The sequence below is a fragment of the Tarenaya hassleriana genome, unplaced genomic scaffold, assembly GCF_000463585.1.
Source record: "Tarenaya hassleriana unplaced genomic scaffold, ASM46358v1 Cleome2, whole genome shotgun sequence".
NCBI classification, from domain to species: Eukaryota; Viridiplantae; Streptophyta; class Magnoliopsida; order Brassicales; family Cleomaceae; genus Tarenaya; species Tarenaya hassleriana.
The window spans coordinates 6,306,691-6,334,346 of record NW_010965372.1 but is presented as its reverse complement, the minus strand read 5'-3'; the positions used below and the strand labels follow the sequence as shown (position 1 = coordinate 6,334,346).

Below are 27,656 nucleotides of genomic sequence, written 5' to 3'. Positions count from 1 at the left end.
ATCGTTGGACCACTCCGAAACTTTGTTAGCTTCAGACTCGGAAGAGGTCAGATGGTAGTGCATGTTTGAGTATTCAACACAAAGCTTCAGATTTGCAGACGTTGGATATATATCCTCATTCCTCTTCAGCAGATGAGAGCACAGAATAAATTGTGGAAAACTATGATTTTACAAACAGGAAAAAGAAGATTGAAATGTGTATAGTGAAGCAAACAACAGGAAAGGATCAGATTACAAGGCAAATCAATCACTCTGCAGATGCAGATCAGACTGGGTGTCACGAAATGCCAAAATCATCATATCCATAGCAGTAGATTCGAATTCAAACAGATAATTGAAATCGTAGAATCAGAGAATACTGTCAATCACCATATTGCAATCATACATGAAAGCAAATAAGACTGGGGCGACATACACTTCTCATCATCTTCATCGAGCGATATCAATACAAATCGAAACACAACAAAAAACAGATTGACGGAGATCACCCGAAGGCTGAGATTTATAAGAGAACCCGAGGAACTGGAATGGAGAGAGGACACGAAAAGGAGTGAAACGGAACTAGGGTTTTGCAGATGCTGCGTGCTTTGTGTTGAAGAACAAGAGAGCTTTGGCATTATATAAAGAGACTATCGAGGGTTTTCTTGTTTAGGGTTTTTCCTTTGCTGACGTGTTGCGACTGTATGAAACGACGACGTTTACAGTCTATGGGCTAAGCCCATTTTAGATTTGGTAAGGCCCATTCGTACAGGCCCATGATGTTATCCGCTCCTTTAACCAACCGACAAATTCTTTAACATATAATTATACACCAAAATTTTAATTTAAAGATAATTGATTGTAATTTTTTTTAAAACAATTATGAAATACTCGACCGACACACATAAAAGGAAAAAATGGAATCAAACCGCTCTCCATTTTTTTTCAAAGGTATATTATTTCACTTGTTAATAATATGATAATATAGAAATTTTGGACGTTTGTGTATATTTATAATTCGTTTTTGTTTTGCCATTTAATCTAGGGTTTTAGAAATTGAGTCTTGGAAGCTTAGTGGCTTCTACTAATTTATGGATAAGGTTGAGGTGTAATTAACAAATGACTAATTAATGTGGTAATAATTGTAGCTTATAAAATTAAATAATGAAGTGTCAATATCGGACCCCAAAATCTATTTAAATGCAGTTAATACTAAACCCTTTAGCCATCAATCATTCTCATCCTCTCTTGTCTTCTGATATTTTTTTTTTCACTCCTTCGTATTCGTCGTATAATAAATCATTAAAAAAGGAGAAAAAGACCAAAAATTTTCCTTCTTGCTTTTTTCTTTAAATTTTCTCGTTTTTTTGTTGGTAAAGATTCTTCTTTTCTCGTGATCGTGGGTATTGGTAACTGCTCATTTGAGGTAAGCTTTACATCCTTGCTTTCCGTTTTTCGCGATTTTGCAGCAAAAAATTTTCTGGGTCTGATGGTTTTTGATCTAATCGAATTGAATTTCTACTTGATTTCCGTTTTTCCTGTCTATTTTAATCGAAATTTCATCTTGGGTCGAAGAGCGAACAGCAAAATTTCATTTTGCGGATGATTATTGGCTGAATCCTGCTTATTTCGATTGTTATGGAGCAAAGCTCTTGTAAAAATCTTACCTTTCGACGACCCTTTTGCATTGGAAGCTGGTTTCTTATTGTGATTGACTTAATTAATCGGTTAGTTTCACGCAACCAAGCAACCCAGTTTTGTGTTTTTGGATCCTTTGAATGGCCCTCTCTTCATATCGCTACCTCATTTATGTTGTCGTTCTTGATTCTAATGTTTGATTTTGTGTAACTTCTACTTTTGGGGGTTATAGATCAATCATTTGACTGTTTTGTTAGTAAACTTTTAAGATTCCTGCAAGAATTTGGAATTTGCTTATCGTCCAGTTGGTTTCTTGAGGCTTTGAGCTTAATCACACAATTAATTTCATGTCAAACAAGCTTTGGGTTCTGAGGAAGTTTATCCATTCATCTTTCTTTTTATCATGAGTAGTCGGATTTGTATCTGGTTTGGGCATCATCCCTCATCGATCAAGCTTTCTGTAGTGTCGGTTAAATATTTCTTTGAAGTAATTCGCTTTTGCAAAGTGGTGGTTCTTTCTTTTCACCCTTTGTTTCAGTCTTTTTGGTTTTTCATGTTTTGTTTTTCAATTAACACATTCATGTTCTGCAGTTTGTCCTTGCTCTGAGACTTCAGATGTTCTGTCCATTCTTGTATTTGTAGCTGCCATTTCAGCGTAATCTTGATTATGCTGATACAAAAAATCGAACTTCTCCTTGATCAAAGTATTTATGATGTGCAGTTTCTCTGTAATGCTATGGATCCAATGTCTTGTATCTCTGTATATATTGGTCTTTTGGCAAAGTAATGTGGTTGAATATCGTGTATTAGGTATTACATTGCACATTTCGAAGAAATTATTTGCTGATGGATATACCAAAAGAAGGTGAAGCTCGTGCTTGGGGGATTCTTTCTGGATCTAGCCACCATCATCACATCTCCAGTGATGCTAGTCTGTTCTCTAGCTCATTACCTGTTCTTCCCCATGAAAAATGTACTCACAGATACCCTTGTCATTGATAGATGCAATCCACCATTCTCTTTAGGCTGCATTCTTACCCGCTTTTACTTATCTGTAGTGCAATTGAATGAGATCGGAGATGGGTTCCCACTGGTGGATGATACTGCTGTTGGGTCTAACAAGTTTCATGGAAGTGCCGATGATCCATTGGCTGATGTTGGATCTCATGCCATTGGCAACCTGCTTCCCGATGACGAAGAGGACCTTTTGGCAGGGATAATGGATGATTTAGACCTGATCGAACTGCCCAATACATTGGAGGATGTTGATGATTCTGATCTTTTTGGTAGTGGGGGAGGAATGGAATTGGAAGCTGATGCACTAGACTACTTGAACATGGGTATGCCTAAAATATCGATATCAAGGAGTCTCGGTGGAAATGGGATTCCACATTACGGTATTCAAAACGGTGTTGGAACAGTTGCTGGTGAGCATCCATATGGTGAGCATCCCTCGAGAACATTGTTCGTCCGGAATATTAACAGCAATGTCGAGGACTCCGAGCTCGTAGCTCTCTTTGAGGTACTTAAAAAGAAGAGATTGGACAGTCCTTGTGTATTGAAATTGTCATTCTGAGTGTTAATATTATGAACTGATTGTTTCTGTTTTTTGTCATTTGGGCCAGCAATATGGGGACATAAGGACAATGTATACTGCTTGTAAGCATAGGGGCTTTGTCATGATATCTTATTATGATATCCGTGCTGCTCGAACAGCTATTCGGGCGTTACAAAACAAGCCACTCCGAAGGAGGAAACTCGATATTCACTTCTCAATTCCCAAGGTTTGAGAAATTTCTATGCATTGTCAACTTTTCCGGGTGCAACTGGTTACCTAACTATTATACTTGCGCTGTCTCGCCTTTAGGATAATCCATCAGAGAAAGATCTGAATCAGGGGACATTGGTAGTTTTTAACCTGGATCCTTCAGTTTCAAACGATGACCTTCATCGAATTTTTGGTGCTCATGGCGAGATCAAAGAGGTGATAGATATGTTGTTTTTATTCGTTTTTTTTCCTTAACATAATATGTCTTTTATATTCCATTGAGGTGGGAAAAAAATACCGTGTTAACTACAGCTAGTTTCCTCTTGAAAATCGCAGATAAGGGAAACACCGCATAAAAGGCACCACAAATTCATAGAGTTTTATGATGTAAGAGCTGCTGAAGCAGCACTCAAGGCATTGAATAGGTGTGAGATTGCAGGGAAACGTATAAAAGTCGAACCCAGTCGTCCTGGAGGAGCTCGCCGAAAGTTTGTACCTTTCTTGATCAGTCATATTCAGTAAATTAATGTTTTGTTAACCTTTTTACTGGCTTAACCTTTTTTTCTTTCTTTTAGAATGTGAAATTTTGTGTCTGACACTCTTTTCAATCTTCTAGCTTGATGTTGCAACTTAACCAAGAACTCGAACATGATGATTTGCACAGTTACCGACATCTGGTTGGCTCACCGATGGCCAATTCTCCTCCAGGTGGGCTGGTTGAAAATATATTGCGCTGTGAGTCACATTGTAGTTTTGTTCTTCATGAGAATCTAAAGAATATAAGCTCTTGTCTCAGGCAACTGGTTGCAACTGAACAGTCCTGTTGAGTGTAGTCCTCTCCAAAACGGGGTTAGTAAGTCACCGGTTTTTGGAACCGGAAGCCCTACGAGGAGCAGCCACTTGTCTGGTTTGGCTTCTGTTCTAAATCCTCAAGGACCGAGCTTGAAGCTTGCACCTATTGGCCGGGAGCAAGGAAAGTTTGGTCATATCGGTAGCAACGTGTTTCAAGAGCCAAAGTCGGATCATTACATTGGAAATATCTCTTCTGTTGGTTCTTCGACGGGAAATGGAGGTGGTATCGAGACATTGTCTGGATCAGAGTTTTTGTGGGGAAGCCCTAACTCACGGTCAGAACTTTCAAGCTCCTCACTTTGGTCAAAATCATCTATCGGTCATCCATTTTCCTCGGAAAGTAAAGGTCATGGATTTACGTATGCATCTCGATTAGAACGGTCTGTTGGATCCCCGCATCAACATCACAACCATCATCTCCATGTTGGGTCTGCACCATCTGGTGTTCCTCTAGAAAAGCATTTTGGATTCTTTCCGGAATCTTCAAGAGATACTTTGTTCATGAACACCGTTGGGTTTCAAGGAACGGGAAGCATGGGTCTCAATGGTGGAAGTTTCCCGTCAAAGCTTGCAAATAACGGGATTATTAACCCGAGAAGCATGGCCGAAAATGGGTTTTCAAGTTTCAGAATGATGTCATTGCCTAGACTTGGTCCTGTCCTCTTAAACAATGGTCTTCACCCTGGAAGGTTCCCCTCGGGATTTGAGGGGTTCTCTGAAAACGGAAGGCCCAGAAGAACTGAGAGTAATGCGGGCCAGGTAGAAAACAGGAAGCAGTTTCAACTTGATTTGGAAAAAATTATTAGTGGAGAGGATAGTCGGACTACCTTGATGATAAAAAACATCCCGAATAAGTAAGCTTTTGTAATTATTTTTCATGAAATATCGTTTACACTTTACAGATTGATACAGCCATATCCCTTAACAAAAATTTTCCCTGCCATTTTCAACAGATACACCTCCAAGATGTTGCTAGCGGCTATTGACGAAAAGAACAAAGGAACGTACGACTTTCTTTACTTGCCGATAGATTTTAAGGTATGGTGGTTTTTTACTCATAGGAGACTCCGAGCTAGGGTTTCCTGATCGAGATGTCGGTTCTGAATCCATTTTTTTGTTTGCAGAACAAATGCAACGTGGGCTATGCCTTCATTAACATGCTCTCTCCAAATCTCATCATTCCATTCTATGAGGTCTTCTCCTCTGGATTTTTCTCATGCTGGCTTCTGGAAGTATTTTGATTGAACAAATGCATTCTGTCGTATTTGTTCTTCCTGTTCATGTCTGGAGAGTGAAGTCATGTTTTTTAAACTCATTTTTGCAGGCTTTTAATGGGAAGAAGTGGGAAAAGTTTAACAGCGAGAAAGTAGCCTCTTTGGCATATGCTCGGATACAGGGGAAAACCGCCCTGATAGCACATTTTCAGAACTCAAGCTTGATGAATGAAGACACTCGCTGCCGTCCTATTGTCTTTGATTTCCCTAACAGTTCGGAATCTAGTGAACAGGTAATACCGTTAATGAACATATAAACCCGCCCTGTTTCTAAATCTTTTTCCGGGTACTTTTGTTTATCCTTAAATACTCGAGATAAGCAGTCCAAAATAACCAACCAAACTTCTGAACTTTATGATGAGGAACTTCATCTGAACTTCATGACAATTCATACGGTTTGATCATTTGCTGCAAAATTCGATGATCATTTACCAATTTCCCACATTAAGAAGTCGGCTGTTTTCCTTTCTACGCATCATCCAGGGAAACCTGCAATCTCGGAGCGGAGATGATGACGTGGGAGATGAGAACTAACGCCCGAGAAGAACGCTGTTGTTGTTGTTGTTATTGCTGTTGGTGCGTCCCATCTTTACCCAGCTAATTTAACCGTACATATTCAAGTGTTCAAGTTTAAGCCGAGGGGCAAAAGTCACCGGCCGAGGCGCCACAAGTGTTTTCCAGATTTGCAGGCTTGATGTTGCAGCTGAAACATTCTCAGTGTTCTCTCTGTTTATTTTTTGGTCCAATCGTACATATGTAGCCATTTTCAGAAATACCCTGTTTTATGTGGGTATGAGTAATCACTGCTCAGACTATGTTGTGACTTTGTGCAAAAGGGTTTTGCAATTTGTACAGTGAGACGAAGTCTCGAGACTTTTTACCGTACTTTCTGTGCAAAGGCTGCTCCTTTTTGTTATTATGATACTGTGAAATTCTCTCTCTTTCTGTGCAAAAGGTTGCTCCTTTTTGTTATGATGCTATGAAATTTCCATTCATCATGATATGTTGTAAAATTGCAGGGACAGGCCCTAAGGCTGGAACTACAAAATGGAAACAGAAGAATCGGAGGAAATTGATTCGTTTTCTGCAATTGTTTCTTTCTCCTCAAGCTATTATCACCTGAATCTCACCGGATGCGGCGACCAGACAGTGTATCCACCGACAACCTCCTCTTCCGAATCTCAACTCCCAAATCGTGTTCCGATACCGACTGGTCTCTTCTTCCATTTTTTCCCTTCCCCCTCTGTTTCATCAGCTCTGCCGAGAATTTGCTCTTTGATTCGCCACAGTGAGAATGAATTTCCATGGATCGCCATTGATAACCACATATTACCAGAAGAAATCTTGGAGCTTCCTCAACAACCTGTCTCAGTTCTCGCCGTCGTAAAATTGCAACCAGAGACTCAGCAAGCATCTGTGAAGTCTCGGCTCCAAGATCATCCATTCTCTCCTTTGCTTGTCCCAACATCTTGTCGATGCGGTGTCCTCTAACCAAAGAACTCACAGTGAAGAAGTCTTCTATCGGAAATCATGAATCAGAACAGTGCAAGTACCCTCTGGAAAAGGACGAGCACAGGAGGAAGAGTTAAACCTTAAAAACCCTAGTAAGTTACATAAGAAGAAAGAATTCTCTGTTCCCTAGTGGTGCCATGTGTGTGAAGAAGGGTAGGGTTTGTTTCTTGGGTCGCAAGTAATCGTGGTGTAGTCGTGATGATTGTTTATACATTCCTTGCATAGTATGTGATAGGTTTATGGGAAGAAATAAGCACGTGTTTAATTAGTTCTGTCCGTCACATAATTGCATACTCTAATGACGTCAATGCGGGTCGTTTAGTGGAGCTGACGTGGAGATCCTACGTGGCAGATTTCATGTTGTATCGTTTCAAAACGCTGACCAAACCCTACGATAGTGCTTGGACGAAATCTCGACCGTCCACGTGGCGATAATTACTATATCCACCTGAATTCTTCACCACGGCTCAGCAGCGGCGAAGTAGACGAAGGTTGCGAGTCTCTGTATCTCATCGTCGCGTGTGCTCTCTCTCTCTCTTCGCGTCCCGAATCACAACGACAAGCTGTTTCTCTCTCCAGATCCCGCGTTGTTCGCTGGATGTTTCCGTTCTCCGTCGTGATTCGAGCTCTTTCTTGCTTCAATCCGTTAAGGTGGGAGAAAACAGAGTGCACGATTGCGAATGCTAGTGATTTGGATTGTTTTATCGAGTGATTTGTCTTTATTACTCTTTTGATTTCATCAGTGTGTCGATCGATCGTCTGAAAATGGCGACGGAGAGGGTGGAGAAGCGGGGAAGGAGGGGATCGAGTGTCGTCTACTGCGCTGCGCATATGAGTGTTCATAATCTGGAGTGGATCTCGACCATCTCTTCTTTGTACTATCTCTTTTCCTTCTCCGATCGTTGATTTAACGCATAATGCAAATGCGAATATGAAATGATGAGCAACGGCTTTAGTTCTGTGTTTGTCAAATGTATATGTTATGTGGAATTGGTTTTATTAGCTTTCATCTTTTCATGCCGAATAAAGAGTTAAATTTGATCGTTGACATGTTTTTTTTAGTTGGGCAAGAAGTAGAAGACGATATGTAATGCTGTGTGGCTATCGATTTGCATACTCTTCTTGTAAACTCATGATATCAGAACCGGGAAATTTTATGTTACCAACAGCAAACTGTGGGCAGGATTCACGCTTGTATTTACAATGTCTTGAAATTGCAAAACTTAATGCCTGTTAGTACTTAGTATCCATTTGTATCTCGGTTGTGTCTGTCTTGTTGTAGTTGAACATAAATTGCCATTTTTCATATTGCTCTCGGTGATTGTGGCGCCTGACCAATTAGAAGGTGTCTGCAAATCCCTATAATATTGTGTACGAAACAACAAGAAACACTATCCTTATATATTTTCTTGTAAATCACAACTCAAGTCGGCATGCTCTCATTCTACAGTCTCTAAGGAAAGAGTTGGTAATTTTCACTATCCTTTTGAAGCATATTGATCTTTAGCCTTGGACGATTGCATATGGAACTGGTTCGGGAGTGAGACCATCCAGCTTGAAGTTCGTGGAAAGGGAAATTGCAAATGCAGAGCTAACTGATAATGTGTTTCTTATTCAAAGTATCTGGGAAAAGAAAGAAGCTCATCCCTTGAGCTGCGTAGATCGCGACAGGTGATATAGCTACTTGAAAGTTGAAAGTATTTTCGTTTGCTTTCTTGTATATCTTTCCTATGAGTTATTGCAGGATGAACTATGTCTAATATTATTCTCGTATTCATCAAGCATTCCCTTAAGAACTTGATTCTCTAAACTGTGGAAAGATGCACTATGCTTAATATGTCTACAAGAATGCAATATATCTAAGTCCTTTGTTTTTGCTACATCTTATGGTAAACTAATACGCTTCCAAGATGAATAATAGCAAGATAATAGATGACGAGTGACTAAGGTCTTGAAATAAATCTTCTTGTTGATTCCGACTGCTTGCTTTGAAGTTCATCTATTGTGGCAGTCAAGTGGAAGAAGCCCCTCATCATTCGTAGGGAATGAACGGGTCCCTTAAATTCTTGTTCGCTTAAAGATATTTTTCCCCAAGTAGTGGCATGAGGATTCCAGCTGCTACAAGTAGTGGGAGTAAGCTTCCTGATGCAAGGTTTGCTGAACTTGGAAGTCCTGTTGGCTCTGCCACGCCATACACTGGTCCAGTACCAGGGAAGCCTGTTGTTGGTGTTGTTGGTGTTGTTGTCGAGGTTGTGGTAGGTCCAGTACCAGGGAAGCCTGTTGTTGGTGTTGTTGGTGTTGTTGTCGAGGTTGTGGTAGGGACCGTATTAGTTGGTGAAGTATAAGCGGGTGGGCTCAGTGGATTTGGTGGACTTGTGCTGCATTTTTGTAGGAAAACAATCACTATTATTTTCTTCTTTTTTGCAGGTTAAGCACGATTTAGTGGAAAACAAACAATACCTGGTTGCTCCAGATGATGCTGGGAAGTGGCAGTTCCCTTTACCTGGGGCAATGAGAAAGGAAATAGAATATCAAACTTGAGATCCATCGTTGATATTGTGTAACCAAAGGTGAAAACTCTAGTCCGTATTTAACTCTTTTGAAGGATTTGGATCATATGATGCGGTATTGCTCCTAAATTCATTATCCATTGGCATGTAACTGATCAGTTGTGCGAGACTCAGTAACCCTCCATTGGAGGCGGCGATCTAAATTATATCACATTCTCTGAAGCAAACTGTGGATGGCTTAATGCCACGAAGCGAGTTCAGGTAACGCGAATCTACTTTTCTTGCTTCGATGATAATCTTCCATGGGTTCTACACAGAAGTTGATATCTTACTTGGGTCGGTGCTGGTAAGTTGTGCGGTTCCTCCAAAAACACAGCTCTCGGAGCCTGGATGCTTCTGGTAATAATCGTTGAAAGCATAGGAAGCATGATCATGGACAGTGTTTGGCTCGGAACAGCTCGCACCTTGTTGGATCAGCCCACAGTCAGCTCCTCCGTACCCGCAGGCATAATCCAAAGCCACCTGTAACGCTTTAGGTGAGGCACTTGGACTGGCAATACACCACTGACCACCGCCGCCGCCGCCGCCGCCTCCAGAGCCAAAATTACCACCTCCACCACCACCACCTGGTGAAGTAGGGGTGGTGACTGGCCCTGGTTGTGTTGGTGCGGGTGGTGATGGTTGGGTTATGGTCGGGGTTGTGGTGCTGCCACCGGGGTTTGTTGGATTCACGACCGGTAAATCACCTTGTCCCTGAGCTAATGCATTTGGAGCTGAAAGCAATCACCAGAGAAACCAGGTTAGTTTACTCTGCAATCTACACTAATATATACTTCACTTCATCCTTATATAAAGAAGGTAGTGAACTTTTCCGAAAAAAACCCGGGAAGACTGATCTACGGTTTTACTTGGGTTCGTATGAAAGATAGGAAGATTACCTGAAGTGATTAGAAGATAGAAAAGAAGGGCGGGGAAACATCGAATAAGAGCTAAGTGAGTCATGTTATTGCCCTCGCCCTCAGGTTTTAGTGGGAGAAACCAGAAATATAAGGGAAGTAGAAGTTCCTTCTCATGCATTGAGAGAGTATATATATAAGAGAAAAAAAATCGTGAGGTAAAGAATAAGAGATTTCTTTGGAGGGGAGAGAGAAGCCATGACTAGTAGGAGATGGAATAAAAGAAAACTTGAGAAAGGGGGAATTGTAAGAAAGCTATAATTGCAAAGAGAAAACTCATTACGGAGGAAAAGGAATTTCAAGTACAATTTCTAATATCTATCTATATATATGTATGTGTGTGTATATATACATATACTCATGATTGGGAAAATTCAAATCTACTCATCTAATTTCCGGCCGTCGACGACGATATATATGATTCTGCTTTATGGGGTTGCATAAGCTTTTGATTATAACATTCATAGTAATATAGTATGAAATATGAATGCAGAAACTTTTGTTTTCATGTGTCTTTTGTCATATAAGAGTTTCTATTGAAAACAGGCGAAAGGATTCTAGTTTTCATGGGTTCTAACTTCTAACATTCTGTCTAGAATTTACATGGGGCACAAAAAGGCGGTTTATGAATAGGGCCACACACACTCCCCTTTTTACTATTGTACTAAATCGAACTGAACAAAGCCCTTGAGAAAAGAAAAACCTATAATGATAAAAAAGCTAAAGTGAGTTTTCAGATAGATCTCATGTTCTTACTTTTCGGTGAAACATATGGAATCTCCGGAACAAAGTGGGGTTCTCTCACTTTTATATATACATGTATGTGTATATGTATATATAATCGTGAAGCCATAGAAAAAGAAATGTAGTAATGTGTTGGTAGAGCTTTTTTTGTGGCATTCGATTCTGAATTCGAGTTTTTTTGGACTTCTGAATTTAGAATCTATCGTTGTATTATCCATAGGTTATCTTGTAGGTGAAGGCGAGGTCGAAGATGAGTTCACTGTACTCGAGAAAAACGACGCTAGGCGAGACGAGGAAGGAGAGATGCAGGGGTAGGAAATGAGAGAGATGTGAAGAGGTCGAGACGAGGAAAGAGAAAGAGGGGTGATGGGCGAAAAGGCCTATACGAGGAGCAGAGACGAGGCGTCGGAAGGATTGAGAACAAAGATAGTTCGCGTAGTGAGTGAAATATTCGGAAAATTACGGGTTTTTGTGGTCACCGTAGCAGTTAGTAGTCATTGTGAGTATGAAAAAATGGCCATTCCCGGTAAAAATGCTATTACTAGGATTGTGTGTTTTTACAGGCGTGCGATGTTTTGTGCATTTGGGGCTGTGTGTCCGAAAATGGAAGGAGAACAAAGTAACAAGGTAAGGTTCATGCTGTAAAAAAAGCACAAAGCTTTTAGCTTACGTTGTGTGTCCTGTTATCGTAAAGCCATAAGCTGATTTTGCAAGAGGCTTAAGATCCAACTCAAAGAATTTTCGCCTCCTTCTAACACGTTGCTTAAAAAGGGTTAAACCCCGTAAATTCATAGTTAATTTCATTCACTGTTAATATATATGTTTACACATTCATGTTACATATATATATATATATATGTAGTAATCATATATAATTTAATAACACAGTTAACACTGGATTCATATAAATTTATTAATCTCTTCTATTTGATATCGTGTTATTAGTACACGGTACACCGGTCATATTTTTTTTTAGATTAGTTATTGTATGCAATAATTATATATGTATTATATCTTCTTGTATTTGTTAAACAAAATATGATCTTCTTGATCAATAAAACATATAATGACGTTCACGATGAAATACGGTAGTGAATTGCATTTTGGTTTCCCGAATAATCTTTTACTCCCTCCGTGTCTAAATAATTACTCTTTTTAAGAAACTATAAAAAAAAGTTTTCCATACCTTTATTTAATATAGATTTAATGATAAAAACTACATAATTGTTAAAAATTTATTGGAATTAAAGTAGTTTTAATGAAGGGTAAAATTGAAAATCATTTTATAAAATTATCTAGAAAAATTAGAAGGACATTTATTTAGAAACAAAATTAACTATCTAACAGGTCAATTATTGTGAAACGGAGCATGCATTTAGATTAAGATCATTCTATAACATTTTAATTATCGTTTCTTGTTAGTTGCCATCTTATTTGGATAAGATGTCCAATTAGGTAAACTGTTTTTACCAAATTATATATATTAAGTTTTTTTTCTCGGTATGCTTATTATATTTTATATGCAAACATCTATCTTTCTGCGGTTCCTCGTTTTCATCAATTCAGTTTTTAAACCTATATAATAATTCATCGAATTGTTCCATATTATTATTACACAAATATTTCTTAATTTGGGATTGTGACTCTGGAAATTGTTCAAACCAGAAAAAAGGAAAGAATTGTAAACCGTCCGCCGTCTCAACCAGAAAAACTGTCTGCCGTTTAAGCATTATAATCATGCAAATCATGTTGTTTCACTGGAGTGGGAAAATACAGGTTAAACAAAAGGAAAAACGAGAGGGTTTTCCTTCGACAGATTTAATCTTCGCCTGCTTCCTTCTTCTTCTTCTAATCATCGCCACAGAGAAAGCTACACAGCTACGTGGTTTTGTTCAGATCCGTGTGAGAGGGCGAGAGGTAGAGCTATCCGACGGAGAAGATGAGCGGCAAGGTCGGCGGCGGCGGCAGCGGCAGCTTCGGAGCGAGGAAGAGCCATAATGGAATTTCAGACATTCCGTCGGGGTCAAGGAAGATCGTACAGAGTTTGAAGGAAATCGTGAACTGCCCTGAGGCCGAGATCTATGCCATGCTCAAGGAGTGCAACATGGATCCTAACGAAGCCGTCAATCGTATCCTCTCCCAAGGTTCTCTTTTTTTTTTCTTTTCTTCAAATGCTTGTGTTCGAACTTTTGTGGGTCGTGTTGTTTTGGCTGCTGAGGAAGTGACTGGAAGACTTAATGGCGGAAAAAATTAGGGTTTGCTTGTATACCGGAGAGGTTTTGTGTTGCTGAACGCTGACATAGTCTGGTGACTGAGAGGTTTGAATTAGGGCTAGCTTTGGTTCAAATATGCTAAAGATTCTTTTTTGGGGGCCGCTATTTTTGCTTAGTTTGGAAGCATTTAATTCTTCACGTCGAGATTCGAAATTGTTTTCGACGTCACTGGCTTTTCTGTTTTTCTTGGAGCCGTAAAACTTGGTGTTGTTTGCGCCACGTCCCTCTTGGTATTCTTTGCTCTCTTTGGTTGGGTGAGACATTTGTTGATGTCACAGTAGCCTCTAAGTTAATCTTGTTTTCTGGGAGTATGCCCTCTTGCAATTATCGCACGTGTGCCATTAGAAATGCAAAGGGTGCAATATATAAGGGTTTGCTGAACCTTTTAGGTCAAAGGTAGACAAGCTCCATCGGGTTGATGTCTGAAACTCTGATGTTTGCACGTGATCTAGCTTTATATGTAGATATTGTTCTGTCCAGTATTCATGTCATCGTGTAATTTAAAACATCCTTTCTTCGTGGTTATGCTGCTGCATATGTTTCAGATGTCATTAACTACTGGCTCTTTGCATCGCTGTTGTGCTAATGAGTTGCCTATTTGTGTTCATGGTTCTCGAGTTTGGTGCTATTCTTTTCTTCCTTATTTCATGCCGGGGGCGTTTCTGATAACTTTCATGTTAAAATTTTGTTCTTTGATTGAAGGCGCTGCACTTTGTTATAGATAGCATTTGATTCATGATATTGACGCTGGTTCTTTCGTTATTCAGATCCTTTTCACGAGGTGAAGAGCAAAAAAGATAAAAAGAAAGAGGTAAGTCAATACTGTAAGTCACACTAATCTGTTTGACATATAGATCAAGTAATGTCTCTCTGTTCCTTTGGTTCCAGTGTATTGACCATTTTAATTAGAAATGCCTTAACCGTATCTGCATCATCTTTTTATAAGGTTTATGCTCATACTAAGTGGTCTATATCATCACCTAGCTTCTAATCTACTTTCTGTTATCCCCCGATTAATTTTCTGCTGCGTTGCTATTCTGTGTTAGCATACAAATTCTCAATTGCAACCATTTATGTTAAACATATTCTCTTGATTCTTCTGTTTTATCCCTGAAGACTTTTAGTGCCTTTAAATGCCATAGTTTTAAACTCTTCCCATATGACTTATATTTTTCCCTTGTTGTACCTTTTGGATTTGTAGATGGGACCAAATGATTTCTGCAGTTAGCTGGCCTTTAATGTTCGTTCATTTTCTACTGAAATCTTGGTGATTTCCCAATTTTCCATTTTGTTCAGAATAAGGATACAACAGATTCCAGGTCACGTGGTGTTAATAACAATTATAACCATGGGGTTAGAGGTGGTTCTGATCATTATGCTGGACGAGGTAGTGCTGCACCTTTCAGCTCTACTGGTATAAACCTGATGACTTTTGAGCTATTGGTAAAATAGAATCAGGAATTTATTAGTTTTCACTAAAAGATTCATGCTTACACATTTCTATGGTCCAGAATCTGGAAGCTTCCAACGAAAATCTACAAACAGGAGAGAAAATGGAAGACAGGGTTATGTGGGGTCAGCATCATCTGGAGTGGTGGGGCGCAATCAGCCTTCGCACAGGTTTTCCATTCAGTTTCTTATATGAAAACTTTTGAATGCAACTGTATTTTGGTGGCAAGTTTATGTGCTACATCAGACAAATGATCTGAAAAAGCAATGTACTGTATAATTGATCTCAGACTTCTTTTACCCTTTAGTCAATGATTGTGTCATACAGATCCATCTAGTAAGACCTTTGGATTTTTTAAAATCATAGACTATGATTCTCTCAAATGTTATCACCAAAAGATGGCCAGATCCTTCGGCTTAAGCTTTATCCTATGTCGATTGTTGAACCAAAAAAAAAAAAACAGTTTAGTTGGCTCCATCATGGTATGAGAACTTGGAGTTTTTATACGACTTAGTGGTTTGGAGGCTGATCATTAGATATAAATTGCTGCTTCATTGTGAAATTTAAATGTCTTTTCTGGTACCTGGTGTCTGAAAGTTCTATGCTTATAGTATGCCAATCCTCTGTACAAAATTAATGTTAGGTTTACTAGAATCAATGAGAATATTTGTATGCTGAAGTTTGTTTGCATGGAGTCTTGGCTTTTATTACAAGTTAGACTATGGTCCTAGTTATTGGAATTTTGCATCTGTTAAACCTTACATTGCCTTAATCGACATTGCTATTATGTGGCTTTTACTATTTCGTTTTCCTGCAGCAAGATGTTTTGTGTATTTTCCCATCTGAGTTGCAGCTGGCTCAAGTTCATTGCAATTTTTTTTTTGCAGTGATTTTGTTGCCATTGAAAATAAAATGCCATCTGTTTCCCTGGGCGATGGGAAACAGCCATCACAATCTGCTTCTGGACATCAACCTGCATGGTTTGGAGCTGCAGGTCAGATGTCTATGGCTGACATTGTGAAGATGGGTAGACCACTAAACAAGATAATGAACCCCTGGCAAAATGTTGAAATGCGACCCAAACTAGATAGTGAGCATGAAGTTGCTAATCAGCATGTTCTTTTCAAAGATGACTGGCCCTTGGATGAAAAGCCAGTAGCTGCTAGCACCTCGGCTGTATCAAAGGCACATGCAGAGTCAGAGATATGTTCTGATCCATCTGACTTCCAATCCGGTAGACGAGGCCAACAACACAAGGCCCAGTTTGAAGAGGTTCATCGAGCAGAAAATGGCTCACGTGGGAATCTTGGGATAGATCAACTGCAGCCTGGTTCAGTTTCTGGTAGAAACGTTCTGGATAATGACTCTGCAGTTTCTACCGAGTTTGATGATAATCAATACAAGCACGAAACACAGAATCATCCTGTTGAGCATGAAAAAGGTAAGATGAATGATTGTTTCCTGTGTGTAGTGGTGTATGAATTCTCTATTAGTGACTTTAGTCTGCGCTTGTTAGATGTGGTTGATGCCCATGTCTCCTAATGTGTGAAGCTGGCTGAGTCTTTGTGTTATCATAAATGTGATTCGGCAATGGCGTTTCCTTTTCTCTGTTTCTTCTTGGTGCTAGTATGGTGTTTCTTTATTGCACCTGTGAGAAGGAATTGGTTTCATAATGCTGATGGAGTAGTAGACTAAGCTTCTCGAGTCTCTAGTGTGTTTTGAAACTTAACGTTTTCAAATTTGTTTCATTCTCTTGATGGTATCCATCAGTTTGTCAGTATGATGTTTATTGTTCGAGATGGGCAAAAAGAACAAAAAAAACACATTGAAAGGTCGTTGGCATATGAAGATCCTTGTTGGACTTGATGGTGTCTTATTCTGTGTCTCGTTATTATTCTTCAGATGAAGATGACACTTCATCTGTTGCCGGGAACCTTCAAGAATTAAGCATAGAGAATCATGATCACGAGGAAGAGGACAAACCCGGTGTCATTATTCCAGATCATCTACAAGTGCATGCTCCAGATTGCTCGCAATTAAGCTTTGGAAGCTTTGGAGGTTTTGGATCAAAGCCTTTGAGCAACAATTTAGAAGAAGAGGCTCCAGATGTAGCCCCAGAAATCAAACATTCAGATGCTAGGCATGCCCTTATTACTAATTTCTTTTTCTGAATAATTTTCTGGATTAGTTTCTTTTCCATTTGCTGTTTTTTCTAATAATCTAATACATGCTTGTGCTCAGAAACACGGAATTCTATGGAGACGAACATCTTGCAAGTGCGAACAATGGAAATATTGTTCACGTGTCTAATCCAAGTACTGAAGACTATGATACTTCGGATTCTCAGCGAGAGATTTCGAGGCAAGAAAACCCCGAGACTGCTCAGTACACTTTTGCTCAATCTGAACCAGGATATGCTTATGAAAATGTTAAGCAGCAGACGAATACTACATTCGATGAATCACAGACAAGCACACAGATGCCGAATCTTACTTCTTTGTCCAATGTCATGGTAAGCTGCATACAGCACAGTACACTCATTTTGGTTTAAAAGTAATGCATGCACAGTTCATAATGCAACTAAACCCCATGAATGACTGTAGAAACCGCGCTTGTGCATCTCTAGCTTTTTAAGAACCCTGTTTTCTGTCAAGTATGCATTCATGCCGATTGCTGATTCGCTTTGTATTTTCATTGAAAAGGAGGTTTGTCACCTCTGGAGTGGTGTGTGTGATGATGATTCCCTATAAGATCCTGAATGACAGAAATTTGGTTTATGTGTTTTGCTTTCAGCAAGGGTATACAAACCCAATTCCCAACACTTTACTGGCACAACCTGAGCAGAGTGTTAGGGAACTCGAGCTTCAGTACTCACCTTTCTCTGTTGCACAGTCCATGCCTTTGAGAAATAGCAACAATCCTTCTTCACTAAATGCCCAAAGCATTTCCGTGTCAGAGGTGATCACTTTGTCTCTTGTAGAACATGATAGTAAAATATATCTTTTGATGCGTCTGATATGCTACCTCTGTTCTTTGAATCCGATGGCACAAATCTGTTTTTTTTCTGGTATAGCTCAGTTCTTTTCTTTTGATGGGCCAATTTTGCCTCTTTTGGCAATCGGTCTGAAGGAAGTAGGGTTAGGGTTTCTCTTGTAGATGATTGGCATATAAACCGCCATGGGATTCATTCTATATGCTGTATTCTAATTATATATGTTTTTTTACATGCTTGCAGGCACTGAGAGGCGGTAGTATTTCTACGGCGCAATCAGCTCAACAAGCCTTACCGGGTGCCAATATTGCTACTGGACCCGCCCTTCCTCAGCAGCTTCCGATGCATCCATATGCTCAACCCTCTTTACCTCTAACGCATTTCCCAAATATGATCGGTTATCCTTTGTTGCCCCAGAGTTACCCGTACATTCCGTCGGCTTTCATGCAAGCATTTGCTGGTAACAACAGCTCGTACCACCAGTCTCTGGCTGCTTTGCATCCGCAGTACAAAAACAGTGTTTCCACGAGCAGTTTGCCTCAGCCGGGAGCAGCATCTGCCTCGGCTTACGGGTTTGGGAATTCGAGTAACGTTGGAGCCGGAAACTACCCTCTGAACCAATCCGCAGGTCCCACTGGGACGAGTCTTGGTTATGAAGAGGCCTTGAGTTCACAATACAAGGAGAGCAATCATATGTTGTCCCTCCAGCAGCACCAGCAGGTAATTTCCTCGCTCAATTCTCTTTGGATTTCACGAAAGTGTCGTCCCCATCATCTTCACATTGAGTATATATATGTCATTTGTCTCGTCTTCCGAGCCTAACCCGGCGTTTTTTTTTCGTGTTGATGTAAGGAGAACTCGCCAATGTGGCTTCATAACGGTCATGGTTCCCGAACCATGTCAACTGTCCCGACCAACGGGTACTACAACCTGCAACCACAGCAACAGGGTCCCGAGTTTCGCCATTCTCAGCCACAGGCTTCTCAGCACTATGGATCACTCGGGTACCCAAATTTCTATCATCCCCAAACGGGGATCTCCATAGAGCACCACCCGCCCCAAAACCCGAGGGACGGTGGTCCGCCCTCGAAGCAGCAGATCTGGCAAAACCCTTACCACCATCAATGAAAAAAAAAGGTTAACTTCTTCGTTTTCTTCTCTCTTCTCCCTCATAGGGCTCGTGGGTTTTCAGGGCTGCGTGGCCACTACCATAGCTATTTACATATATAATGGATGGATGACCGGTCACCGGTTATAGAGGTTTGCCGGTTGTCGGAGTTTTGGGTGGGGGAAGAGGCTGAAGAGATCATCTGTTCCACCGGCTACGACGGGAGCCTTCTTCACCACGAATGTATCTATCAATCTTCTTTCTTCTGTAACTTAGTTAACAAACAAACCTCTCTCTCTCTCTCTCTCTCTCTCTCTCTCTCTCTCTCTCTCTCTCTCTCTCTCTGTATTTAACCCTTTTTGTTTGTAGTTCTTCTAGTTGCACGTTGTTCATACGTTTGCCACATTTTCTGTGAGAAATAAATTGGGTTGTCTCAAGAAATTCAATTTCACATAATTATCTCTATAATATAATATTTTTTGTTGGTCTGTAAGTAACCGTTTGAATTCACAATGAATGTGTATGTATATCATATAATATTTTTCATTGGCTTATCTCCAAAGATTTAACAAATGACACGAAATTAGATGTGACCAACACGACACACAATAAAATTTACAAATGATTATGTCTCTTCTCCAAGACAACCTTAACAATTTTCTTGGGCGACTTTAACTTTCTGCACTCAAATGATATTTTATTAAACTTTACAAGACAAATGTAATGATGAGCTGAGATTACTTCACTTCACGAGTTTACACAAATTTGGACCCACGCATTGATTTATGGCTAAACCTTACCATTAGACGTCATTACTCATTACTGTTTACAAAAATAAAATAATGTTTTTTTACTTATCCAAAAGTTATCATTGTGTACATTGGCTCTGAAATATATAAATAAAACTAGAAAGATGTGTGTGTGTATATGTGATGGTCAGACATTTAATTGTGGATTACAGATAAGTCAATCGACCTATATATGTATAATCAATGTCTTCTTAATTATCATGCATTATGACTAATCAATCATAACCCTTTATTATACATTATGCATTTAAACTCATGTTTAAACATCTGGAAAGTTTAGAGAATTTAGAGGTAGAAATATGTGTAAAAACGTTTTCTAGCTATATTATATATATATATATAAACTAAGAGGACTTAATTTAGAAATTTCACAAATGAGTTTAGGAAAGAGACAATTATGTTTTCCTTTAACAACCAATATGTTCATTGATGATTTGCTCATTTATGTTCAGGCTTCCCTAGCTTAATTTCTCTGCTACCCTCTTCATACGCATTCCCACTCCTCCAAATATATTTATTGTAACGGTCCATTTATTTCCATACATCAAAGTATCAAACCATACACCCTTCTATATATATATATATATATATAATACAATATAAAACTTTAGATAATATGTGCGCGCGCGCACTATCAAATGGCCAAGATTCGTGTCTCCGACAACCTCGGCCCGACCAATCTACCAATTAAAGTGTGTGTGTTAGAAGCTTACATACATTAATATTATCCTCTTCAACCATATATATATATATATAATATATTTATTTCTAAACTTTTTACTTGATAAATTTATTTACAAACTTATAAAATATATTATTATAATTGTGCAAAATATTTTGAGAAAGTCCAACCGACTTACCCCAAGGAATTAGAAAAATTAAAACCAAATTTATAATATACAAAAGAGAGAGAAATACGATACGACCAACCTGTCTTTTCTTTTATATTTTTTTTCTTTCCCGCGCTTTCAAGCTTTTCCCCTTTCTCTTTATATATTATTGATTTATTTATTAAAATTTAAATAGTTTATTGAAAATATCAGCTCTTCTAATTTCTCTCTGAACCTCAGCTTTCCGTCATTTGCTCAGTTTTTCCTTCAAAGAAAAGCTCCGTTTCTCCTCTCAGAACGGGAAAAGATCGGAATCCATTGCCATTGCTTTCTGAAAACAACTGGGTTTCGGCTTCCATGGAGACATTGAAACCAAAATCTTCGATTCGGAGCAAGAGCAAGATCGCGCGAACTTTCCAGAAGGTTTGCAGCCTGAGAAGCGCCTCCTCGACGAAGGTTTCGTCTAACAATGGAATCGGCATCTGTGTGCTCAAGTCACGGAACCATAATTTCGACGATGACGAGGATGATGGAGACTCCGTCTTCGACCTGCGGAGCACGGTGAGCAGCAGGAGTGCCGGAGAGACTCGAGATCGGCGGAGAGCGGTGCTCGAGGCGGTGGTGGCCAAGATCTTTGCGAGCGCAACAGCCATTAAAGCTGCTTATGCGGAGCTTCAGATGGCGCAGCGTCCGTACGACAACGCCGCGATTCAGGCGGCGGATCAAGCGGTGGTCGACGAGTTGAAGGCGTTGTCGGAATTGAAACGTAGTTTTCTGAAGAAAGAGCTGAATCTGTCGCCGCAGGTGACGATCATGCTCGCAGAGATCCAGGAGCAGCAGAGCTTAATGAGGACGTACGAGATCACGATCAAGAAGCTCGAATCGGATGTTGGGGAGAAGCAATCGAAGATCGATTCGATGAAGAAGAAGCTCAACGATGCCGTCGATTTCAACAAATCTCTGGAGAAGAAACTCACCGCGAGCGGATCGCTCTCTCTGTTCGACAACTTCCATTTCCACAATTTGAATTTCAGCCACTTTGTCCAGATTCTAAGCTATACATTGAGATCCATACGAGGCTTCGCGAAGACGATGGTGAAAGAGATGGAATCGTCCCAGTGGGACCTCGACGCCGCCGCCGCTGCTGCCTCCTCCGCCGCCGTGTTCGCAAAGCCAAGCCATCTACCAATTAAAGTGTGTGTGTTAGAAGCTTACATACATTAATATTATCCTCTTCAACCATATATATATATATATAATATATTTATTTCTAAACTTTTTACTTGATAAATTTATTTACAAACTTATAAAATATATTATTATAATTGTGCAAAATATTTTGAGAAAGTCCAACCGACTTACCCCAAGGAATTAGAAAAATTAAAACCAAATTTATAATATACAAAAGAGAGAGAAATACGATACGACCAACCTGTCTTTTCTTTTATATTTTTTTTCTTTCCCGCGCTTTCAAGCTTTTCCCCTTTCTCTTTATATATTATTGATTTATTTATTAAAATTTAAATAGTTTATTGAAAATATCAGCTCTTCTAATTTCTCTCTGAACCTCAGCTTTCCGTCATTTGCTCAGTTTTTCCTTCAAAGAAAAGCTCCGTTTCTCCTCTCAGAACGGGAAAAGATCGGAATCCATTGCCATTGCTTTCTGAAAACAACTGGGTTTCGGCTTCCATGGAGACATTGAAACCAAAATCTTCGATTCGGAGCAAGAGCAAGATCGCGCGAACTTTCCAGAAGGTTTGCAGCCTGAGAAGCGCCTCCTCGACGAAGGTTTCGTCTAACAATGGAATCGGCATCTGTGTGCTCAAGTCACGGAACCATAATTTCGACGATGACGAGGATGATGGAGACTCCGTCTTCGACCTGCGGAGCACGGTGAGCAGCAGGAGTGCCGGAGAGACTCGAGATCGGCGGAGAGCGGTGCTCGAGGCGGTGGTGGCCAAGATCTTTGCGAGCGCAACAGCCATTAAAGCTGCGATGGGAAACAGCCATCACAATCTGCTTCTGGACATAAAGCTGCTTATGCGGAGCTTCAGATGGCGCAGCGTCCGTACGACAACGCCGCGATTCAGGCGGCGGATCAAGCGGTGGTCGACGAGTTGAAGGCGTTGTCGGAATTGAAACGTAGTTTTCTGAAGAAAGAGCTGAATCTGTCGCCGCAGGTGACGATCATGCTCGCAGAGATCCAGGAGCAGCAGAGCTTAATGAGGACGTACGAGATCACGATCAAGAAGCTCGAATCGGATGTTGGGGAGAAGCAATCGAAGATCGATTCGATGAAGAAGAAGCTCAACGATGCCGTCGATTTCAACAAATCTCTGGAGAAGAAACTCACCGCGAGCGGATCGCTCTCTCTGTTCGACAACTTCCATTTCCACAATTTGAATTTCAGCCACTTTGTCCAGATTCTAAGCTATACATTGAGATCCATACGAGGCTTCGCGAAGACGATGGTGAAAGAGATGGAATCGTCCCAGTGGGACCTCGACGCCGCCGCCGCTGCTGCCTCCTCCGCCGCCGTGTTCGCAAAGCCAAGCCACCGTTGCTTCGCCTTCGAATCGTTTGTAGCGGGAAAAATGCTGGAGAACTTCGATTCCCACAACTTCTCGCCGCCAGATTCCGCCGAGAAACCGATTCGGGAACATTTCTTCAACAGATTCAAAAACCTAAGATCCATCGACCCGATCCAGTACCTGACCCGGAACCCGAGCTCGGCCTTCGCCAGGTTCACGCGCCACAAGTACGCGAGTGTGGTGCACGCGAAGATGGAGTGCTCCTTCTTCGGCAACCTGAACCAGAGGAAGCTCGTGAACTCGGGCGGTTTCCCGGACTCGGGCTTCTTCGCGGCGTTCGCGGAAATGGCGAAACGGATCTGGCTCCTGCACTGCATGGCGTTTTCGATCAGCGAAAACGTCACGGTGTTTCAGCTGAGAAGGGGATGCAGATTCTCCGAGGTGTACATGGAGAGTGTAACGTCAGCCGACGAATCTGTAACCTCCGGCGAGAATTCGGGTGTCCGGGTCGGGTTTACGGTGGTTCCGGGGTTCAAAATCGGCGAGACCCTGATTCAGAGTCAGGTTTACTTGTCTCCGGCAGGTTCTTGACATCGTTTTCCGGCGAATAATATCTCCGGCGGCGAGTGGGGCCCAATGAGAAAGTGGGGATTGGAAAAAGCTGAGGAGAGTGTGGGGTTTATGATGATGGTGACATAAAACGGTGAGGGAGACAATAATCATTTAGATTTTAGATTTACATTATTTATAATAAAAAAAATTTATAACACTGTTGTATATTTTTCTTCTTCGTCAGTTTAGTGAAATAGATTTGAATAGTAAAAACGAAGGAGAGAGAATGTGGAATAGTTTGAAAGTATACTGTCTTGTCGTATCGCATTAATGGCAGATTCAAGAAACCAAAAAGAACGACCTTGTATGCATTTATTTAAATTTTTATTGTTACAAGTTTCCACATGTAAATTTCAATATCAAGTCCGTGGCTAGTCCAAATTAAAAGTGAATAACCCATTTCATAAATGGATCTATATTACTATTAACAATTAGGGATAGGTTTGTTTTTTTTGTTTAGTTACTTTTGGATTTGGGTTTTTCAACTTTAGAAAAAAATTATATTCGTCCGAATTTTACGTTGGATTTAGTTTTTTATTGATAAGAATATTAGTTTTCTTAAAGAAATTTTCTTTTTGATTCTTTGTTTCCGGTTTTGGATTTGATCTGAGTTTAGATTTTTTTTGTGAAAGTAAATTGGAACCGAGAAATAAAAATCGATGTTTGAATAAATACAGAGAGAGAGAAGGTCTGAATTGAAACAGACATGATGTTTTGTGTCAGAGACATGAAGAGCGGATGATATCATATCATCAGCAAGACAAAACACGAGTGAAGAAGAAGCCCTTTAACTATTCTCCCTTTTTTGGCATGCGCCCACAGAGGCTGGCCTGATATCATTAAGACCTCTCTTACACGTGTTTTTTTAGACCGATTGGAACTATATATATATATATATAATCCCGTATTTTTTGGCATGGTATAAATTTTTTATTTTTTTTAATGGGTTTTAAGTTTTTATAGTTTTATGAAATCTGATTAATTTGTTTGTGGGCCTTAGAAGCTATTAATGATGTTAAGAAAAAGAAAATCATGCAAAAAATGTACATATCTTAATTTATAACATAGAAAATAAATAAATTTACAGAGAAAGTTCGATAAAAGTTTTTTTTTTTATAATCCGGAAGTTCACCGGATCTTTGACCCGACTACATCTTCCAAAGGACCGGAGAAGCCCAGGTGAATGCCTCTACCCACGCTTGGATTTGGACCGGGTCATCTGACCTTAATAAATAAACATAATTTCGATAGTTTGAATAAACATTTCGCCATTCAAACGGATTATAAAATGTTTTTTATGTAGAATTTGTTCATAGAAAAGAGCCTGAATATTGTAGCCTTTGTTCTGTGCCATATTACTGATTGTAAAAGCAAACAATGATAGTTAGGGATGGGCTTCAATCTGAAAAATGTTAAGGATTAGCTCTAATTACATGTAATTGGGCCAATTGAGGTTCATTAGCAAATATGAGCCTAAGTAAATTAGTACACCCAACTAATATTTGCTTACGTTGTTTTTTCATAAGTTTGTGTGTAATGTGAATAATTACGTGGCAACCAAGTAATTTTTTTATTATTTATAGCATAATTCTTCAATTATTAATTTTAACCTCTTTACGAATTTTTCCAATTGGAAACGATATTTTCCCGGCAGATTTTATATATGAATTTCTTATTTGGTTAGGTTCCCAATGCATTGATATATTTTTTTAAATAAACTAATTCCATCGATCTTTAATTAATTTATTTCATTGTTCACAAGAAAATAAACTTACTTGATTCTTCTATAATTGTATGCGTCTTAATAAACGCACTCTACTCAGCATTTCACTAAAAAAATCATTTTTCATATATATCTTTGATATATTTAGCTAAAATCCGATCATTAAATTAAGATAAATACAGAAAAATGATCTAAATTACATAAATCAAGATGAAAAAAATTCAGAAATCACCATTTTATTAATCTAACCATATTGCACTTCATCAAAGGACAAAATTAAATTAAAAAGAAAAAGAAATAAAATTCTCAAAGAGTAGAGAATAGCGAAAAAAAATCGATTTGTATTTTTTTAATCCTTTTCTATACGTCGGCCTTACGACTCCAATGAAACTACGCCACGTGTCAGTAGATCTCATGCTGGAAAATGGCCGAGCACTCCGGCAACTCTCCGAGTCCGGCGAAAAGCGACTCGTCTTCTCCGTCTTCAAACAATGCCACGTCAGCACTCCCCGACACGTTCGTCCTCTCCGACGACGAGAATACCGAGCTCTCGAAGATTGTGGACGACGTCGTTTCCATCTCGCCGAACCACGTGAACTCGTCCACCCACGACGGCGTCGTTTCGATCTCCCCGAGATCCATGAACTCGCTACGATGATCGTCCTCCGGTTCCGGTTCCGGTTTAGGACGGTGTTTATTAGGGCCGGTTATAGAAGTGGGACAAGAGTGATTGTGTTCGCACGTGTAAGTGACGAGGATCATGGTCGGATCATCTCGGCTTCTCTCCACCTGTTTCCTCGCCGGACATCCCTTGGAACTACTACACCGATAATACCCTCTGTCCCGGACAAAGAATAAACCACGATTTCTAATTTATATGAAAATCAGATTGGTTTGAAAGATTGCACAACATATTATATTCTTTGGAATTCTTTGAAAGAGGATGTTGACATATGATATATGCATATATATATATACACACACGCACATGCATATATTTATGTACCTTGGGTAGGGAGAGCCCTTGATGGGTTTTTGACCGTACTTTCTCCATGCCCATGAATCCAACGGGGGAGTTGTGTCGCCTTTTAGCCTATACCCTTCCACGTCCCTGATCGGTACGGTCATCACTCTCTTCTGTACGGATCTTCTAGAGACAAAATACACAGCAATCTTACAAAGTTTTTTTTTTTTTTTTTTTTTCCAAAAAATCTTACAAAGTTTCAACCATTGATTTCATAGATTCGAACAAGAACTGACCTCTTAGAGCAGAACACAAATGTTATGGAAAAAAATGAAATCCACCAAACTATTTCTGTTGGGTTGAACAATTAGGTTTGTCACTCAGAGATACAATCTTTATGAACTTAATTAGGGTTTGGAAGTTGAAACTTTAGTTGAGGTTAAAAAGGGTTAGTGAACGTGAAGGTCACCTTCGCTTAGGTGAAGAAGGAGACGAGACGACTTTCATGTCGTTAAAGGTGGAAGAATTAGGCGATTCGGGTCTGGTTTCTTGGCTGCTTTCGCTCAAGCTTGATCTCTCCATCTCCAAAACTCGTTTCATGGATATGTTTTTTTTAAGAAAAAAAAGAGAAACAAACGAACCAAGAATCAAAGTACAGATATGAGGATCGGATCTTTTCTTAGTATATAGTGTGATCTTGAATGCCTTAGGACGACATATTTGCAGATGAAGGAGAGAGAGAGAGAGAGAGAGAGAGAAAGAGGGCTGTGTTTGAAAGAGGAGCATATGTGAATTTAATATCTAATTTTTTTTAATATATACTAGAAAACGTATAATATCTTGGGATATTTAATTTTATATCATAATCATTTTGCAGAAAAATGACCCCCGTAGTTTTTTTTTATTTGTCAATAAGCCGACCGTTACATATGATCATCACACCCTTTGTTTAAATCATAAATTTTAATTATTATTATTACTATTCAAGTGATGGGGTTGGGTAATTATACAAAAAAAAAACCTATTTTGCTTTGTCCTATATATTCACCAATGTCTGAAACATTTATTATTAAAATGATTATATTATGATTAGGTCTGCAGAGCTGTAGTTTGGACCAGAATCTAGGAACA

At 39.6% G+C, this 27,656-nt stretch overlaps 6 protein-coding genes and 3 long non-coding RNA genes across 13 annotated transcripts in view; 6 read left to right on the top strand and 3 right to left on the bottom strand.

Moving 5' to 3' along the window:
* The window catches only part of LOC104812651, a 1,932-nt gene extending 1,332 nt beyond the window's left edge, over window positions 1–600 (bottom strand). The window contains exon 1 of one of the 2 annotated variants that reach the window (XR_771627.1): window positions 386–600. This is a non-coding gene — a long non-coding RNA (uncharacterized LOC104812651). The remainder of the gene's footprint in view (window positions 1–385) is intronic. The other variant, XR_771626.1, reaches the window with a different exon arrangement.
* Window positions 601–1,279: 679 nt separating this feature from the next.
* On the top strand, window positions 1,280–6,450 carry LOC104812650 (protein MEI2-like 5). 2 transcript variants are annotated; one of them, XM_010539921.2, is made up of 12 exons: window positions 1,280–1,405; window positions 2,428–2,590; window positions 2,676–3,139; window positions 3,243–3,401; window positions 3,485–3,601; window positions 3,722–3,873; window positions 4,002–4,093; window positions 4,182–5,091; window positions 5,191–5,275; window positions 5,362–5,430; window positions 5,562–5,744; window positions 5,995–6,450. In XM_010539921.2, the coding sequence occupies exons 2-12, from the start codon at window positions 2,464–2,466 to the stop codon at window positions 6,043–6,045; spliced, it is 2,409 nt and encodes an 802-aa protein (XP_010538223.1). In that variant the 5' UTR covers window positions 1,280–1,405; window positions 2,428–2,463; the 3' UTR covers window positions 6,046–6,450. The 2 variants fall into 2 exon arrangements, with proteins under 2 accessions (XP_010538223.1, XP_010538225.1); XM_010539923.2 differs by lacking the exon at window positions 1,280–1,405 and adding an exon at window positions 1,430–1,706.
* Window positions 6,451–8,515: 2,065 nt separating this feature from the next.
* LOC104812648 (PLASMODESMATA CALLOSE-BINDING PROTEIN 4-like) lies at window positions 8,516–11,438 on the bottom strand. The gene is made up of 4 exons (XM_010539920.1): window positions 10,472–11,438; window positions 9,866–10,306; window positions 9,484–9,526; window positions 8,516–9,401 (listed from the first exon to the last, which is right to left on the bottom strand). Exons 1-4 carry the CDS (start codon window positions 10,608–10,610, stop codon window positions 9,098–9,100), a joined length of 927 nt encoding a protein of 308 aa, XP_010538222.1. The 5' UTR covers window positions 10,611–11,438; the 3' UTR covers window positions 8,516–9,097.
* On the top strand, window positions 9,383–9,976 carry LOC104812647. Its single transcript, XR_771624.1, has 3 exons — window positions 9,383–9,593; window positions 9,693–9,794; window positions 9,885–9,976. It is a non-coding gene; the product is annotated as an uncharacterized LOC104812647 (long non-coding RNA).
* LOC104812649 lies at window positions 10,214–11,955 on the top strand. Its single transcript, XR_771625.2, has 2 exons — window positions 10,214–10,332; window positions 11,454–11,955. It is a non-coding gene; the product is annotated as an uncharacterized LOC104812649 (long non-coding RNA).
* A 998-nt stretch (window positions 11,956–12,953) lies between these two features.
* On the top strand, window positions 12,954–19,502 carry LOC104812645. Of its 2 annotated transcripts, none has more exons than XM_010539919.2 (10): window positions 12,954–13,377; window positions 14,274–14,317; window positions 14,803–14,920; window positions 15,018–15,126; window positions 15,844–16,397; window positions 16,859–17,096; window positions 17,198–17,468; window positions 17,750–17,914; window positions 18,192–18,668; window positions 18,804–19,502. In XM_010539919.2, exons 1-10 carry the CDS (start codon window positions 13,173–13,175, stop codon window positions 19,074–19,076), a joined length of 2,454 nt encoding a protein of 817 aa, XP_010538221.1. In that variant the 5' UTR covers window positions 12,954–13,172; the 3' UTR covers window positions 19,077–19,502. The 2 variants fall into 2 exon arrangements, with proteins under 2 accessions (XP_010538221.1, XP_010538220.1); XM_010539918.2 differs by having other exon boundaries at window positions 12,956–13,377; window positions 18,801–19,502.
* A 1,415-nt stretch (window positions 19,503–20,917) lies between these two features.
* On the top strand, window positions 20,918–21,919 carry LOC104813322. Its single transcript, XM_010540887.1, has one exon. The coding sequence runs from the start codon at window positions 21,053–21,055 to the stop codon at window positions 21,917–21,919; it is 867 nt and encodes a 288-aa protein (XP_010539189.1). The 5' UTR covers window positions 20,918–21,052.
* A 330-nt stretch (window positions 21,920–22,249) lies between these two features.
* On the top strand, window positions 22,250–24,166 carry LOC104812644 (IRK-interacting protein-like). Its single transcript, XM_010539917.1, has 2 exons — window positions 22,250–22,680; window positions 22,725–24,166. Exons 1-2 carry the CDS (start codon window positions 22,385–22,387, stop codon window positions 23,815–23,817), a joined length of 1,389 nt encoding a protein of 462 aa, XP_010538219.1. The 5' UTR covers window positions 22,250–22,384; the 3' UTR covers window positions 23,818–24,166.
* A 1,700-nt stretch (window positions 24,167–25,866) lies between these two features.
* LOC104812643 (probable WRKY transcription factor 65) lies at window positions 25,867–27,284 on the bottom strand. Of its 2 annotated transcripts, none has more exons than XM_010539913.1 (3): window positions 26,995–27,284; window positions 26,568–26,711; window positions 25,867–26,399 (listed from the first exon to the last, which is right to left on the bottom strand). In XM_010539913.1, exons 1-3 carry the CDS (start codon window positions 27,123–27,125, stop codon window positions 25,964–25,966), a joined length of 711 nt encoding a protein of 236 aa, XP_010538215.1. In that variant the 5' UTR covers window positions 27,126–27,284; the 3' UTR covers window positions 25,867–25,963. The 2 variants fall into 2 exon arrangements, with proteins under 2 accessions (XP_010538215.1, XP_010538216.1); XM_010539914.1 differs by having other exon boundaries at window positions 26,568–26,708.
* Between the last annotated feature and the right edge of the window lie 372 nt (window positions 27,285–27,656).